The 17,828-nt window shown below is 39.9% G+C and overlaps 1 protein-coding gene across 2 annotated transcripts in view; it reads left to right on the top strand.

Moving 5' to 3' along the window:
• The window catches only part of LOC126100456 (cytochrome P450 302a1, mitochondrial), a 230,022-nt gene extending 228,662 nt beyond the window's left edge, over positions 1–1,360 (top strand). For both annotated transcript variants that reach the window (XM_049911065.1, XM_049911064.1), the window contains exon 9: positions 1,181–1,360. In XM_049911065.1, coding sequence (XP_049767022.1) covers positions 1,181–1,288 — 108 coding nt within the window. In that variant the 3' untranslated portion in view covers positions 1,289–1,360. The remainder of the gene's footprint in view (positions 1–1,180) is intronic.
• The last annotated feature ends 16,468 nt before the right edge of the window (positions 1,361–17,828 follow it).

Below are 17,828 nucleotides of genomic sequence, written 5' to 3'. Positions count from 1 at the left end.
AAATGTGCAACGAACACTTACAGTGCATGCAGATAACTCCTTTTTTAAAGCTACATTCACAAACTTTGTTGGTTCCTTATCAATCTGTCGCATACCATTACTTGTCAAAAAGTCCAGGTCCTTTTCCTTGTACGTTACCTCTGATAAAGACAACTAATGTACTTCCTTTATTGGCTTTTGTTATTAAAGTGTTCTCTCTATTTAATTTACCATTGATGCCCATCAAAACCCATTGCTCATTTTGCCTACCCCTATTGCTCTTAGCACTGAGATGCTCCTTAGCTAACAGTACTTCTATTTTGACAACAACCAATGTCTCCTCAAGGCAGTCCAGTTTGATGTATATATATGCCACCTTAACTTCAGTGATCAAGTTTGCCACATAACTGTCAGATATAGGCAACTGAAGTGTATAACCTGACCCCTTGCTCAAAAGTAATGTTTCCTCATGTGTAAATTGTACATTAGTCAAATTAACAACCCATTTGGCAAAAGTATGTGACTCAGGAACAGCACTATTCACAGCACTAGCCAGATCTAGTCATCTAAGCGTATTACTCTGTGTGCTTCATATTTCAATCTTATTTTCACTAACATAGGGATAAAGAACTGGAATTGTAAATATCAAATACACACTATCAATTTCAAATGCAAAAAATAAAAATCTTCGTTACATTTGTCTTTTGTACCATGGGCCATTCTAATCTCACTCCTAACCCACATGGTTTCCACCCTCCTATTCAGTGTCACTACACTTTTTGACTTGTTTTTGATAGTCACCTTTTCATATTTTGGAACAATACCATTCTGGAAACATCTTCGATTGAACCGTATCTTTACACAAGGCTTTGTCAGCTTCAGTCTTATGTTCACATAGCATATGTATCCCTTAATGTCTGACCTGGCACTGTAAATGTTCATTGTTCATTTATGACATCTTCATAAATGCCATTTTTGACTTGAAAATAGGTCTTAACCCAAAACTAGTCATTGAATGAATAAAAAGCAAAAGTTACAACTTGGACTGGTTTTTTGTTCTACTGATTAACAGAAGTTGTTGACTCGAGCTACTCCAGCATGCTGGAAGTTTGTAAATCTGTTTGCTGTTTAATAGTTTGGGGTATGCTTACTTTACAGTAATGTATTTTATGCTAAATAATAATTTTTTCTGTCTTGTCAGGTCTGTCGTAACTTCAGGATAGGCTGGAGTGGTGGACTTTTGGATGTTAGAACCCAGCCAGTAAATAAGCCTGATGAACCAGTATTATTGACATTTGATGAGTATTGACATACTTTGTGTTTTGTTGGTGTATTAAGTTCTCTGTAAAATATTTGCAAAATTAAATTGAACTTCATCGTATTAGTGCTTTTATATAACTGGTTTGCAATGTCTAGTGCCAGAAGAAAAAGTAATCATACAAACTGAATCTGTTACACTATACAATCTGTTCAATTTTTGACTGGCATGACAATAGCAGCTTATACAGCTACACACTATGGAGTTTCATACACAGTCAAGAATGCCAGAACACTAAGTACAATGTCAACAGCTGTGATAGTTTTAGAAACCAGTTCCATCCAGCTCTTTACATGATTCCAATAAAAGTATTCCGTCTCTGTTACAGCTGGTAACTGAAAACAGAATACCACTACCATGGAAAAGTCTTAAAGCTATGTATCAAAATGGTTCCTAGTGCTGTACAGAGCCTTCTTTTTAAAATGGTTGTCAAGGTGCACTGATATTACTCAGTTGATTTTTTATGCATTTACCCTACAGAGAAGGCCACCAAATCAAATTTTTAGCATTCAGTAGGCTTAATTAGAAATAATGCCAGCAATCTCTGACAAAAATTCTCTAAAATGCTCTCTCTCCAGCTCAACTTTCAGTTACTGATGCATGCCAGTTTCTTACCAGAATTTTTCTTATGTGAACCAACTGGAAATCTCCGAATGTTCTTTCCTATGATCCTATCTACTCAATTGTTGCATTTAAACTTTGATTGTTATTTTTTATAAAATGCACAAATTAGAATGTGAGCCATACACAGAATTTCTTGATTCATGGTACTGATTCTAAATACTTACATTGAATTACCTCAGATGGAAGTATACTCAATTCAGCTTTAACCAAATACAACATAAAAAGGCTTTATGTTTCTATCATAATCAATGTTCACCAGTAGTGAACTCTTTAATTCCAACTCTTTCATTACTGAAAAGTTTCAACTCCAGAATTTGCACTGAACTCACTGTTAAATAGAAAATTCACTAAGCACAATTCACCAAATTATCTCAAAGTCTAAGTCTGATTGTGAAGCAGTTGTAAAATATAACATTAGAGCTGTCAGTCCTAGACTAAATGTTTCTTAAATACCAATGCTGACATTTTGTGTCTTACTATGGTTGATGGTTAACAAACTATAGTGATAATGAAGCCTGAACTAAAATAGAGTTGTGAACATAGCACACATTGTGTCCAAGGTTGAATCCATACAAATAAAAATAAAAACATGGACAAACACTTCGCTAATGCAAAGTGTCTTCCTCACATATTTTCACTAAAATGGGATCTGATCTACATCTACACCTGAAATGCATGGATGAGATACTCCCCATTGTACCAATTATCAGGGTTCTTCCCATTCTATTTAAATATTGGGTGTGGGAAGAATGATTGCTTAAATCCTTCTAACTACTGCAACTATTCTAATGTTATGTTAGTGATCCATGTGCAAGTGATACATAGGTGATCTTAGTATATTCTTAGATTCCTTACTTAAAGATGGCTCCTGAAACTTTATAAGTAACTTTACATGGAATAGTTTGCATCTATCCCAAGCATTTGATAGTTCCATTTTTCCAGCATCTCTGTGTCACTTTCTCACAAGACAAACAAACCTGTGACCATGTGTGCTGCTTTTGTTTGTATATATTCAATATCACTTGTTGGTCCTATTTGGTATGGGTTTAACACATTGAGCAATATTCTAGGATGGGTTAATGAGTGTGTTAAGCAATCCCGTTTGTAGACTGATTGCATTTTCCTAATACACTACCAATAAACTGAAGCCTGCCACCTGATTTACCTCTGAATAAGCTTATGTGATCATTCCATTTCATATCCCTAGACCTTGTTACAACCAAGTATTGGTACGAGTTGATAGATCCCATTGGTGATGCATTGCTACTAGATTCTGCGATTTGTATCAAAATTCATTTCAAAGGCCTACAAGTGGACAATCATTGATTGAATAGTGACTTGCTGGGATACAGTCCGTAATCACAGAATGTATTTAACAGTTGCTGATCATGAAATGATTTGAGTGTGATTGGACTAGGATCACTGTCAAGTTTTGTTCATGCAGAGTGGTTTCAAGCAAGTGAAAATACTAATCACAGCTGTATCCTAATGCCAAGTGTATCATAAGCCAACTGTCCAATTGTAACTAATAAAACACCAATGGGCACCCATAGATAAAAAGTACTCATAGACCAAAGGTATCATAAGATGCTATGAACTGAATGCAGAGTGCTGGAGCTGCCAGCCTTATTGTGGTGACTGCATCAGCACATCCACCCACTGTACTGTCTTGTGGTGGCTCATGCTGGTGTGATTCCATATTGTTGACTCCTGTCTACTGGCATCTATCTCTGCAACTTGACAAAAGTATCCAACAGTGACTTAACTGAATCCATTTTGATATCACCATTTGGTGGGGGTATAAAAATCCACCCTCCATTTAACTGGCCCCTAGTGCCTTCTGGATGCACATCTAACTGTGCAGTAAGACTGGGACCTGTCTTGTATGACAAGTGATTTTTGCCTCACTGGGAAGAATTCCATTTGCATTGGGGTACCGTAATGCTAGCAAGGACCTATACTTCCTACAGCTGAGGGTGGTAATGAAGCCATAAATCATTGCAATGTGTGAACTAAACTTGTGTGGAGGCCTGCGCAGATTGGTGGTACAAGGTTAAGGCAATGTCTCGTTACATGTCTGTGAAATGGTGCAGGGGGCATAGGCAGTGCAGGGAGCATATGTGCCTCTTAGTGTTCTGTCTGAAGCTGGTAATAGTGCTGAACCAAACAGTTTTAACTGGTCTCAAAGAGTTGATGCACCCCACACTCATGACGACTCCTTGAATTCATGTTGGGTATGACCAAATGTATGTGCTCAGGCACACGTTCTACGGGATAGTACAATTGTGTCTGTGAGAAAAGGGGTCCCATCACTGATATAATAGCATGCTCTTGTCCACAATTGCAAATTGTCTGCAAAATTTAACTGTTAAAATATGCTTATCTTCATCTTAAGTATCTTATCTTCTGCCATTGTGTAGGCAATGACTATTTCCTGTAAATACTGCCAAAGTTCTTCAGTGCCCAACACCCATCTATAAGTAAATAATGTTCACTGTTACTGTTTCACCAGCAGTTTTATTAACTTTTACAATTTCATCCATGATAAAAATTCTAATGTTGCCAACTTTGACTAGTTCAAGTCATACTAAATATGTTGGACTTTCCATCTCATTGTTCTACTGCTTGTATTTCCAAAGACCAACTAACTCCAAAAATTAGCATGATATGAGCTTTCATGACAGCACACACTAATAATTTTATGTTTTACATACTATTGCTTTTTCTTACAAATTTCTAATGACACAAATCAAATTTTTACAGTGTGGCTGATAGTCTCAAACTGAAGTGAACTGAATGGATGCTACCATATTCTATACATGTATGCCTGGGAGCTGAGTGGAAGGGGGCAGGCAGGATGCATGTGCTACCAACACATTTAACCAGTGTGGTAGCGCCCCACCATTTTTCCACCCAGAAGGAGGATAGGAGTTAGGAGGAAATGCTGACATGTCTAGCCAGTAGGGTGACAGCCTACTAAGAGTATAGTGATAAAGAAATGCTTCTTAGATAAACATCTTGATAATAAATTATAGTGGCAAGGAATATGCCCTCAGAAAAATGTCACAACTAAGACCCCTGGGTAGTCCTAATTGGGTAATAAATTATGGTGATAAGATACATGGTCTTGGAGAACAACCGGATGATAAATTATAGTGACAAGGAAAAGCATCTAGTATGTATATTTTGTAAAGCCTGTCTGTGCTATGATCGAGGCATCAAGTGGAAATTTGGGCTGCTTCTGGAGATTGGCACTCTAGTGTGCACTTGGTGCTCACCAGGCAGCTGTTTTGCAGGGAACATGGCTGAGCAATATAAAAGACAGTCGCAAATGTCTGCACTCGAGCGACAACCAGTTCTGGGTGACAAGGAATTGCAGCATCCTGCAGATACCTGTGGTACAAACCTCAATGGCATATCAACGGAGCATTCTCGGCCTTGCTGGTGGTTAACTGCCACTCCTGTGGCAGTCAGTGTGATGTATCATGAAGTGTACAAAGGTTTTAAAAACTTACCCACACATATGTATGGTGCAAGCTTCTTATGGTGTAAATAGAAAAATTTCTGCTTCATAATTAACAGCATTCTAAGGTACAATGTTTCTTTAAAAAATGGAATAAAACACGTCTATAATTTTTAACTAAACCTGCATTTTATACTTATCTTGGCACTGGCAATGTCTACAGTGTGGTTTTTAACATAGTACTGTTACATATATGTCAGAAACATTCCAAAATAAAGAGATTTGGATTTTTTAATTTTTAAATCCATTGCCATACAACAATTTATGTATCCGTCATCTTGGCAACCTTTTTTGGGTCATAAATTATACTAATTGGGTAATAAATTTTGGTCATAAATTACAGTAATTAGATAATAAATTGTAGTGATAAAGGTCTCAGAAATCTTTCTGCCATGCAGGCTGCACTCCTATGCCTCAACCAATAACACAATACCCCATTCCCCATTTTTGAATTTCCCACCATATATACATTAACCAATTGGCCTAGAAGAAAGGGGGAGGGCTTGGGCTAGGGGGAGATAGTGACACTGAGAGTGATAGGCAGGGAAAGGTCCTAAAACACTCTTCATTCTATTACTGTGGCTAACACAAGTCACAATTGATTGTGCAGATTCAGTGCAAAATTTATCCTGTGCTGTTTTTCTCGGATGGGGATGGTTTCAGTTACCATGTCATGCCATATGGATCAGACATTTGTGGGTAATGTTTTATTATGGGTACTAAGGTGAACCATTGGCCAGTCGCAAGCTGGATGTTTTTATCCAATTGGTATGATGATGATGGTGGTGATGGTGATGTTTGTATAGATAGCCTTACAGCTGAGAGTTGTCTTCCTGAAAAATCTGTCTACGTTCTGAAAGCATCCTAGAAAATATAGCACTATATGATTGAGATGTTGTCTGTTGTAGGCTATATTTATTGACAGACATGTCATGTGGGTGGGATAGCTGGTGACATCAATTTGTTATGGTGTACTCATTGGCCATAATTATTTTCCAGTATCGCTTGAGATATGTATCCAAGGCCTCTATTCCTGGGTTGTTCAGGTAGAGGCCTTCCATACTGCATGGAATTTCTGTTGTTTTGAAGTGCACTGTAAAACTATATTCAGCTTCAAAATGTACTAGGCTGCCACTGCTAAAATTTATTGTGCCACCATGATTGACATTTACAGGATGGTGGCTACGTGTTGCAGTTTGGATAGGGTGTAAGAGCTGACAAAAGAAACCCTCTGTAGATGACATAGATTTCTTTTTATCTTTTGGGAGTGCAAGGTCATATTCATCACCTGAGTTTTGTGTCATCAGTTTATGTTGTACATATCCTGGAGTCTTGGCATGATGTATGAGACAAACTGATTTCTTATGTGTACACAGGGCAGCCAAGAGTCACTCAGCTGTGATAAATTTTTCTTGTCTGATTGTTAAAATCATGAATTTATTTATGTTTAAAAGTATGGCATTATTTGTCTGAAACTCTTCTAGAAAACGTTTTGTCTCTCCAATGTCCTCCACCAAACTGACAAAGTAAATAGCCCAGAATTTGAATCAAGAACTGCTGTCAAAGTGCATAACTTGGAAGTAGATACCCTTGATGTTGCAAAACAGCTTAAATCACTCAACAGAGCTTAAATCACTCAACAGAGCCAAGTCTTCTGGTCCAGATTGTGTACCAGTTAGGTTTCCTTTGGAGTATGCTAATGTAATAGCTCCATATTTATCAATCGTTATCAACTGGTCACTCAACAAAAGATGTGAATTTGAGAACTGGAAAGTTACACAGATCACACCAGCACACAAGAAAAGAAATAAAAAGTAGTCCACTGAATTACAGCCCCTTATCACTGACATTGCTGCAATGATTCTGGAACATACACTGTTTACAAACATTGTGAATTACCTAAAAGAAAACCCTCTATTGACACACAGAAAGTGGAACATAAATGGCTCTTTATTCTCTCAAATTGACTCTATATTTCTAGATTTTCAGAACACTTTTGAAACCATTCTTCACAATCAGACTTTATGGACTATTATTGCAGTTGTTGTGTGATCTGATTCATGATTTTCTGTCAGAAAGCTCGAAGTTTGTAGTAACTGACAGAAAGTCATCGAGTAAAACAAAACTCATGTCTGGCACTCCCCAAGGAAGTGTTATAGGCCCTCCGCTGTTCCTAATCTACCAACTAGTTATAATTAAAGCAGCTACTCACAAAAATCCAGTGTGTTATGTAATTACCATATGACAATGAAACTTGGTAGATATTCTAATGTGTTAATGTGGAACCGATTTACACTGGAAAAAATTAGTCCCAATTTTGGCAACCAGGAGCAAATTTGGCACTGTGAATGCAAGAAAGCTATACAGAAATTTTTCCATAGGTAGTGGATTAGAAATAGGATCTGGGTAGAAAAGGTAAAATAAGTAAGAAAGGAATACTGTTGATTTTATTGTTAACCACCCCTTATACAGCCTGTTCAATATGAACCCTGGAGACATCAGTGATGTGCTGTATAGTGCTGGATGTACACCTGGAGGCCAAAACTGGAACTAATTTTTTTTCAGCACCAATTGGTTCCACATTAATGTGTTAGTGTATCTATGTTTCGCTGCCATATGATAATTTCAGTCCCCAAGGGACCTTCATGAGTAGCTGCACTTTAATTGTAACCAACCAGTATTTAAATGATTTAGGAAACAATCTGAGAAGCCCTCTTAGATTATTTGCAGATGATACTGTTGTTTACCATCTAGTAATGTCATTAGAATGTCAAAATCAATTGCAGAATGATTTCCACAAGATAAGAAAAAAAGCAACTTTGAAGTCAACTACGGGAGTACTAAAAGGAATCCGTTAAATTTTGTTTCAGAGTAAGTCAAACAAATCTAAAGGCTGTCAGTTCAGCAACATAGTTATAGATTACAGTATTGAATAACTTAAACTGGAACACTCACAAAGAAAATGTTGTGGAGAAGGCAAACAAAACACTGTGTTGTATTGACAGAATACTTACAAGATGTAAGAAACCCATTTTACAGACTGTCTGCATTATGCTTGTCTGTCCTCTTCTGGAGTATTGTTGTGCGGTATGGGATCCTAATGAGTCAGGTTCACATAGAAAAAGTTCAAAGGAGTGCAGTGCATTCATATTATTATGAAAAAGAGAAGGGAGTGTAATTGATACAACAAGTGAGGTGTGGTGGCAATCATTACACAGGGGTACCACAGGGCTCAATCCTTGGACCCTTTCTCTTCCTTATTTATATTAACGACATTGCACAACCCATTAACTCCCATATTGTAAGCTATCCAGATGACACATCAGTCTTATTCTATGGGAGTGAATCTAATGAGCTAGAATCTCTTGCTACTAGTGGTGTAACAGAAGTAACAAAATACTTCAATGATCAGGGAATCAAGGTGAATGTCACCAAATCTCAACTATTGACATTTAAAACAGGCAGTTCTCACCACAACATTATCAATAGTGTGTGTAATATCTCTGCAACAGAAAATGGTAACTGTGTGTATGTTGATGAAAATTTGCAGTGGACATACCACATTAATTTCGTATGCAGAAAAGTCAGTAGTGCCATATATCACCTCAGCCAGCTCGCAAAGATAGTTCCTAGCCAAGCACTGAAATTAGTATATTATGGAACACTTTACCCCTTTCTCAATTATGGAACTGAACTGTGGGGCTGTGCAGCTGATGTACATTTAAAAAGAATACTACTACTACAGAAAAGAGCAATGAGACATATACATGGGATAGGACATAGAGATTCATGTTGTGAAGTGTTTGTGCAGCACAAATATCTGACAATATATTCTCTGTATATCTTCAAAATAGTTGTATTTTTTATAAGTCAACCAACAGAAGCTATCAAGGGCAGTGATGTACATGATCACAACAGTAGAACAAAATGTAACTATTTCTGTATCAGAACAACGTTAAAAATGACTGATAGAAGTCCATATATCAGTCGTTTGATTTGGTATAACAAGCTACCAAACTCTTTAAGAACGTACACGGGAAATGTTTTTAAAACAAAATTAAAATCTTTTCTAATAGAAGAATGTTTATATTCTTTTAACGAATTTTAAGATAGTGATTGTAACATGAGGCATTAGCATATCAGTTGTAATGTGATAAATGTAAAAAATAGACATAAGAAGCAACAGCTACAGAATATAGTGTATTTTATAAGTGTAAATATAACCATAGTAATAAGTCTGATGTTTGCAAAAGCCATCATTACGATGGCTCCACGCAAAGAAAATGTAAGTAAATAAATAAAAAAAAGGCATTTTTCATCGTGTTGAGATATTTTCATGAAATTTAAATCGCCAACTTTCTTCTCTGAATGTGAAAATATTTTGTTGACTCCCACCTACGTAGGAAGAAATGACTATCATAATAAAATAAGAGAATTCAGAGCTTGCACAGAAAGATTAAAGGGTTCATTTTCCCCACATGCTATTCGAGAATGGAATGGTAGTGGAATAGCCTGGAGGTTCAATGAACCCTCTGCCAAGCACTTAAATGTGGATTACAGATGTAGATGTAGATCATTATTGATCATTATGCTGAGACTATCTGCATGTACTTGGACTACAAATTTTATGTCATCGAACAGAAATCCGTGATAGGGTATGGTGTAATTGGTGCAACAAGGCTTCATGAGTATCGCATAGAGTGTCATTGAGAGAGGGCAACCTTGCTTTATTTCTCTAGGGGCCTAGACTCTAGAGCAGTGGTTCCCAACCTGGGAGTAATTACCCTTTGAGGGGTAAAATGAAATTTTCCGAGGGGTAGAAACAAAAGCATTCAACTGTATTTTGATCACTAAACTAAATTAATTTGAAAAAAAAAATCATTACTATATCAATATTTTGTATGGCTTTAATAAGGATTACATAAGTTACCAATAGTTACTTTTTTCTGATACTAGCAGCCCTCCTGCCAGGCGATTAGCACGAGTTTTGGTGCTCTCATAAAGATAAGACATTTTAGATTATAAAAGCATTTAGTTTAGTACTGATCACATGGTAAATAGGTGTATTATTGTGCTTTTTAAGTGTACCATTAAAGGTTTAATTTTTCTTTATGTAATATAGCAGAAAATGCGAAAAGATTGCACAGTCGGGTTACAGTCGTATTTTCTGTTTACGTTTGGCTGCAGCAAATGTATAGAATTTCACTTAGTTGTTCTTTGATCTCTCCAGCAATTTAACTGTAGTATACCTGTACATTATTTGACTCACATTTCTGGAAAGTAGTGTAAAGTTTAAGTTATTGTTTCAGAAACTTTGCACTGTTGTTTTTGTTTACACACAGTTGCATATAGGCCAAATTTGAAGAGTCATATTTTTGTGTTTATCTGTAATTTAACTGATTTATTCTTAATAAACTATTATGTTTATCATGAGTGGAAAGTATTTGAGTTGCCGTAGAATTGTTAGGTCGGGGATTTGATATGACAGGTGCTGTAGTTTTTTCCATGTTGGTGACTGTAGTGGCGTGGGAGTAGGGGAAGTAAATGAGACTCATCAGTGGTTTTGTAGTATATGTAGTAGAGATAGGAAGATACTAGAACAGGAGAGGAAAATTGCCACCCTTCAGGCTGAGTTAGACAAGGCCAGTGGAGATCTTGACAGGTTAAGGAGGGAGAAGGGTAAAGAGAGGTGGGAAGTGGCAACAGGCAACAGGAGGAACAGGCCTAGAACTTTGTCTGACAGCTTCATAGTGAATGTGGAAAATAGATTTGACCTGTTGCTTCAGTTAGAAGCTGGCGAGCCTCAAGCAGTTGCAGGTGTAGACAGGGCACAACAAACTTTCAGCATCAAATTGAAAAGTAAAAATGTAGGGAAATCAGTAAAGAGAAAGAAAATGTTGTTGTTAGATAGTTCCCATGGAAGAAGTGTTGGCCAACTTTTGCAAGATGAAATAGGATCAGAATACCAGGCCACCAATTTTGTTAAACCTAGTGCTGGTCTAGAGCAGGTGACAGAGGATTTAGGATCACTTTGCAAAGATTTCACTAAGGAAAACACCGTGGTTATAGTGGGTGGGCCCAGGTAATAGTATTGATAGAGATCCTGGGTACAGTATAGAGTGTGACCTGGCAAAGATTGCATCAGCATCAAAGCATACTAGTGTTGAGTTTGTATCTGTTCTTGGGCACCATGACCGACCTCATTTGAACACTTCTGTCAAGAGAGTTAATTTGGAGTTGGAACTGCTGCTTATGTCAGGTGCAGGGTCACACATTGGTGAGGTTTCCTGTTGATTCTCTCAACAGGTGGGATTGTACTAGGCATGGTCTTCACCTCAACAGGAAACGGAAGGGTAAACTGGTTGGGAAAATAGCAGGAAAGTTAAAGGGAGGAGGCACTGTCATTAGTGATAAAATACCAATGGTTATAGGGATCAGAAAAGATCCTTTTTTTAGGGTAGGGAGGACAGAAAGAAACCAAGTTTTAAGAGAGGTTAGGATTGAGACAAACCTTCAGTTTGAGAAAGAAACCAAAAGACATAATTCTAGCTTATTACATCAGCATAAACAACTATTGGTTAAGAATTTTCAACAATCAGCAGAAATTTCAACTCTACCCAGTTTTAACTCAGTCAATGTGAAATGTCAGCTACCTTAATTGCATCAAAATATTTGAGGACTGAGAAATAAAATTAATGAATTAATTACGTGCATGGATGAATTAGTCCTCAAACTCAGCTGACATAATCTGCCTCTCTGAGCATCATGTGACCACTGGTATAGAACTTTTAAGTGTTACAGGATTTAGGTTTGCGTCTCACTTTTGTAGAGCAGAAATGGAAAAAAGGAGGAGTTGCCACATTCATCAGGAACTGTCATAAATTTAAGAAGATAGACATTCATAAATTTTGCCTAGAACAGCATGTGGAAGCATGTGCAACAGAGGTAGAATTAAAAAAAAAGTACTTCATAATATTAAGTGTATATTGAGCACCTGCAGGTAACTTTAATCTGTTCATAAACCATCTTGAAGCTGTACTGGCCCATTTAACAACCAAAAACAAAAACATAGTGGTTGCTAGTGATTTCAATGTAGATTTCCTTAAAGACTCTCACCAATAAGAACTTATTTGAGTAAGTAACACTATCATTCAACTTAATTCCCACTGTAAAGTTCCCCACAAGGGTAGCCAATTGCTCACAAACAGCCATTGACAACATCTTTATAGAAAAATCCAATGAACAAAATTATATTACAAAGCCAATAGTCAATGGCCTCTCAGACCACGACATGCAGTTCATTCTGTTAAATGTTAACACTGAACAGGATATAAAGGTATAACATATGCAGCACAAAGAACCAGACACCTCTTACTGATATGCACACCAGCCGTTGCTCGTCCATGTTCAGAACATCACAGGCAACACAAAATGGAGTATCTGTGAGGTGAATCCCACAAAGGAATGACTGGCATACTTGCTTCCCATTGACAGTAAGGTACCATGCAGACTGGACATCAGAGTCAAGATAAGGAGTGCACACTAATTGCCAAATGGCTTTCAACATGTGGATGCTTCCTCTCCACCATATTCGGTGACCTGTGATGCTGAAGAAAGCATCCTTACCTTCATGGATGACAAGTGCGCTGGCATTATCACAGTATGGACTTAGCTCAGGTCAAGGTGTGGCAGAAGTAAAGGAAGGGCTGTGGGACATTCAAAAATGGGATAGATGTTGAGAGAGAGTGTAGTGCAATGGCCTCCAGCAATAGGCTGGTAAGGCACGTAGGACGATGGTGCCACAGCGCCATGTGAGAGCCAATAAGAAGGGCTAGGCTGTGTCAGGCACATGATACAGACCTAAACCACCCCAGCACTGTGGGAGGGTGAGGGTCTCGTTCTTATCTCGACCAGCAAACTGTCACAAACAAATGAACCCAATGCTTCTAGCTTGCGTTGGGTCATGGATGGAGGAATACGGTCTGTGGCACGTGGAGAGATGTCAAATATACATTTACATATTGCGTCTGTTGCAGAAGGTTGGGATGCTCATAAATGGTGTTGTAAGAGCCCAGCTTGTAGTTGGGAAAGTAGGCACTGGCAGTTGAGGGCAATAGTGCGCCACAGATTGCTTGCAAAATCGAGTCCTAAACATTGGATGGTATCAGATACACGCAAAGGAGCAGTGCTGTCTGCAGGAAGCCCTACTCCTATAGTCATGGCGCCCAATTTGCGGACGTTAAGGCAGCTACCAGAAGCTTTGCCATAGGTGGTAACCCAAGCCAGTGACTCCCTGACCTCAAAACTGCTACACAGAATGATGAGGAGATCGTCTGCATAAGCAGTCCAGTTAAATACATGGTCACTGAGAGACATCCCAGAGAGGTGTTAATGGAGGACTCAGAGCAATAGTTTCACGGCAGATGGATACAACGGTCCAGAGAACAGGTAGCCTTGACGCACTGATCAACGGATCAGGATGGGAGGAGTGAGACGACCATTGTAGAGAACATGAGATGTAGCTCCACTACGATGGTAGTGGTAATATCAGGGTATCCCATATTATGGAGTATCCCTTGCCGGTAATCATGATCAACACGACCGAATGCCTGACTGAAGTCAAGAGCCGCCAAAAGTCCAGGCATACGAGAAGTGTGAGCAAGAGTGGTTGCATCCCAATAGTGATAGGGGCAGTGCGGATGTTATTGGTACCTCCCAAAGAAGTTTGATTGGGGGAAACCATGTAAAGAGCATCTGTTTAGGCCATGTAGACAACAGCCGGGTAAAGATTTTCGTGTCACTGTTGAGTAATATCAAGGGGCAGTAATCTCATATCTGTGAGGCATCCCAAGGCTTGTGGTTGGGAATGAGGAAACCATCGAAGAAACCATCTGGAGTTGGCATGAAATGTGACATAAGCTTCTGACAAATTTACATCCACACTGGCGCCAGAAGGGCATGAAATGTCTGATAAAACTATATTGGGAGGCTGTCATGGCTAGGCGACCAAATTTGTAGTACCTACCTGGATAGCATCATGGACTTCATCCTCTATGCCATTAGCAAGATGATCCATCATTGCATCCAGGGGAACTGAGCCAAAGGAGAGTCTGGAGAGTGCTGTAATATTGGCAGTGTGGTGACATTGATACAGAATACAGCATAATATAATGTGCATGGAGGGCAGAGCCTATATCCCATTGGTTATCAAAATGCTGCTTGTCATTGGTCATAAGAACATCAATCAAAGTCCTCCGAAGTGGTGCTGTTCCACTATGACATGATAGATAGATGGATACTACTGCTGTAAGCCATAGTGTGCATGCTCTGACCATACCTTCTTCAAGGCGAGAGAGGGATGTGAGCTGTGCCTTGGCACGATTCACCAATGCCTGTCACTCAGTCGAATACAGCATCATAGAACATTCCCAGAGAATGGTGAAGTAGAATTCCTGAGTTCATCGCTGCCATGCTGCAACCTCCTTTCCATAACCAATCATGGCCTTGTAGAGGGCAGGCTTTGTCCAGAACACCCACCAAGACAAACTGATAGGCACCACAGCATCGATGACAAGCCATCCATGTGGTCTTGATGAGCTGCTGGAAGTCAGGTGAAGTAAAGTGGATCATGTTCAGTTTACATGGTCCATGGCCATGCCACTTCCTAGGCAGCAGAGATTAATGGCGCAGATATATGCATCATACTCAGACTTCAGCAGCCTGCACTCCACCGACAATATCACAGATGTAAACACGATCGAGGCAGTTGGAAGAATGGATAGTGGAATGCGTGAACTCTGGATAATCACCATGAACATGCTCCCAAAAACCCACAAGGCTGAGGTGCTGGAGAACTGTCGCTAGTGCCACACACAGAGAGCGACGTGGTAGTTGGTGTTTGGGTGCCTGGGCGCAGTGAAAATTGCCTCCCATGATCTGGTGACCCAGGAAAAGAGGGGTGATGGTCTCTGAGAAGAAGGTGAAACATTCACGGTGGTGACCAAAACAATATGGTGCACAGACATTGAGATCCTGATGCCAAAACTTGAGGGCCATACCTTTTGCATCATGGAGATATGCAACTGAAACAGTGAGGATACTGTCACATAGGAGGATTGCCACCCCACTACAGGAGGGAAGCATGAGAGACCTGTGCTGTAAAACCATGGGGAGCACAAAAAGTTGCAACATGCACCTCCTGAAGGAGCGAAAGGCAAATGTCAACAGCATACAACATGCTATTTACATGGAACATGGCTATACAACAAGTCTGGAAAGCTGCCATCATCAGGAGGATGGGTGATTAAAATTCGGGGAAAGCAAAGCGCCCCTGTGGAAGGGCACATCAATGTGACAGGGAGGGAGCCAACCCCACTAAGGGGAGTGAGTCCATCGATCTGTACACCTTCAGAATGTCCATCGTCAGCATCTACGTCGTCCGCCGTGGAGACAGATGCCTTACCAACCTGGTTGAGTGGAATATTATCAGAGGTGCACTAACAGGTAATGTCAGTCACAGAAAGAGAGGCAACCACATCAGAGGCAGATGGGGGAAGGTTAGTGTCTGGAGGTGGACTCTGACTGGAGATGGAGGTGGGGAAGGGTGTCATGTCGTCAGGTGTCAGGACGTGAGAGGACAGCAGGGTCGTCATCGTGTGCACACATCTGATGGAGGCAGTCATCAGAAGGGGTACGGTGTTGTCTCTTTCATTTTGTCGCCAACCATTGCTTCTTAACAACCTGTTCCATGTCAGATGGCAGGTGACTGTTGTCCGACATGTGACCAGATGGCAGAAAAATGGAGATCGGTACAGCTCCATGATCATCAACCATGGGATCGTGACAGACAGCTTGTACCTACTGTCAGTCATCGTTCATTTGTATTACTTCCAGCAGGAGTGTAGGAGAGAGAGGTAAAACGTCCATCGCATCATCAAGAGGAGTCGATGCCAATACCGACTGAATCTGAAGGGGTGCATCAGACAGCACTGCTGCATACATGTAAGATTGAGGTAGCACAGTGGGCCCCGCAGGAAGAGCGGCACCTTGGATCGGAGTTTGAACCAGTCTATGTCGGAGACATTCAGAATGGACATGACCTTCCTGGCCACAGCCTGAACAGGTGCAGGGCTGTCCATTGTATGTGACAATGGCCCTGCAGCTGGAAATAACCAAGTAGGAAGGCATGTGTTTCCACAGTTCAATTTTTATCTGATGGACACAATTGAGGACACGGTAGTTTCAAACATCTTCCACGTTTCAGCAATGTAACATTGCCTTAAGGTTTGAAGGTTGCCATCACAATGTGCGACAGTACCTCAAATAGGAATTCGAAAAGCTGCAACGTTCAGAGGCCAAAACCAGAGTGATCAACCACGACAGTTCGTATATGTCCGTCAGAGTATCGGAGCTAGAGAGCGTTAGCGTGGTGCTGCACGACGTCGGTGCGCAGCTCGTCATTTGCCAACTTCGTGTACACAGTAGTACTGAGGTTGGAAAAATGAATTCTGAGAACATTTTGTTGCGGGAGATGCATTTCATCCCGTGTAAAACATTCTACTTTATAAACCTTCAGTCGTTCATGATTCAAAGGAAAAGTTCATTTAATTGTGGCTTGGCAGTGAGAAAACGCCGTGAATGTCAGTAAGTCAGACTCTGAGACAAGCCACTACACGGAAGTAAACAAATGCGCACTAGCTTGCAAGCAGCACAACAGGCGAGACGCTAACGAGGCGTGCGTGCCTCACCGCTGCCGAAGGCAGACTGCTCACTTGACCACCAAGAACTCTACTGTCTGGCTCAGATGCACAGATACATCAGTTACATAATAGACGCGTAAAACTTCTCTTGAGATTTTCTCGGAATTGCAGAGTAGTGCACCTTACTACTTACACATTATGTTGTTTTAATGGGATACTGAAGATGTACGAAATTTGAAGTAAATCCGTGATCCCAGCATCCTGGCCTCCCCTTATCAGTACATTCCCGTGGAAATGGATTCTTCACATGTGCGTAGTAATCAATTGAACTAATGTTTTGTACGTTGTAGTTCTGCTAAATCTCCTCCAAGAGCAAACCAAAGAGCCCATTGTTGTGACAGCGAATGCATCTTCATACAGCACAACACTTCGTGGCTTCGTCACCACATTTTCTAGTTATGGGCATTTGTATCTTTTGTATCCCGCCTGGAAGGCGGCGCGTGGGTAGAAGCAGAAAAAGGTAATACACGTCGGTACTGCAAATACAGTTTAAGCACCTTTACTAGTGTATACACATATTACATAACTTTAGGTGATGACACATAGGTGCGACGTTGTGGCCCCATCGTAACTGATGCAAAATCTCAAGAGCAAACTAAGCTGAAGCGATGTTTTCTAGCTGTCT

The sequence above is a fragment of the Schistocerca cancellata genome, chromosome 9 (genome assembly GCF_023864275.1).
Source record: "Schistocerca cancellata isolate TAMUIC-IGC-003103 chromosome 9, iqSchCanc2.1, whole genome shotgun sequence".
In the NCBI taxonomy this organism is placed as follows: domain Eukaryota; kingdom Metazoa; phylum Arthropoda; class Insecta; order Orthoptera; family Acrididae; genus Schistocerca; species Schistocerca cancellata.
Note: the sequence above shows the minus strand (reverse complement) of the source record. Positions and strands in the feature narration are given on the sequence as shown.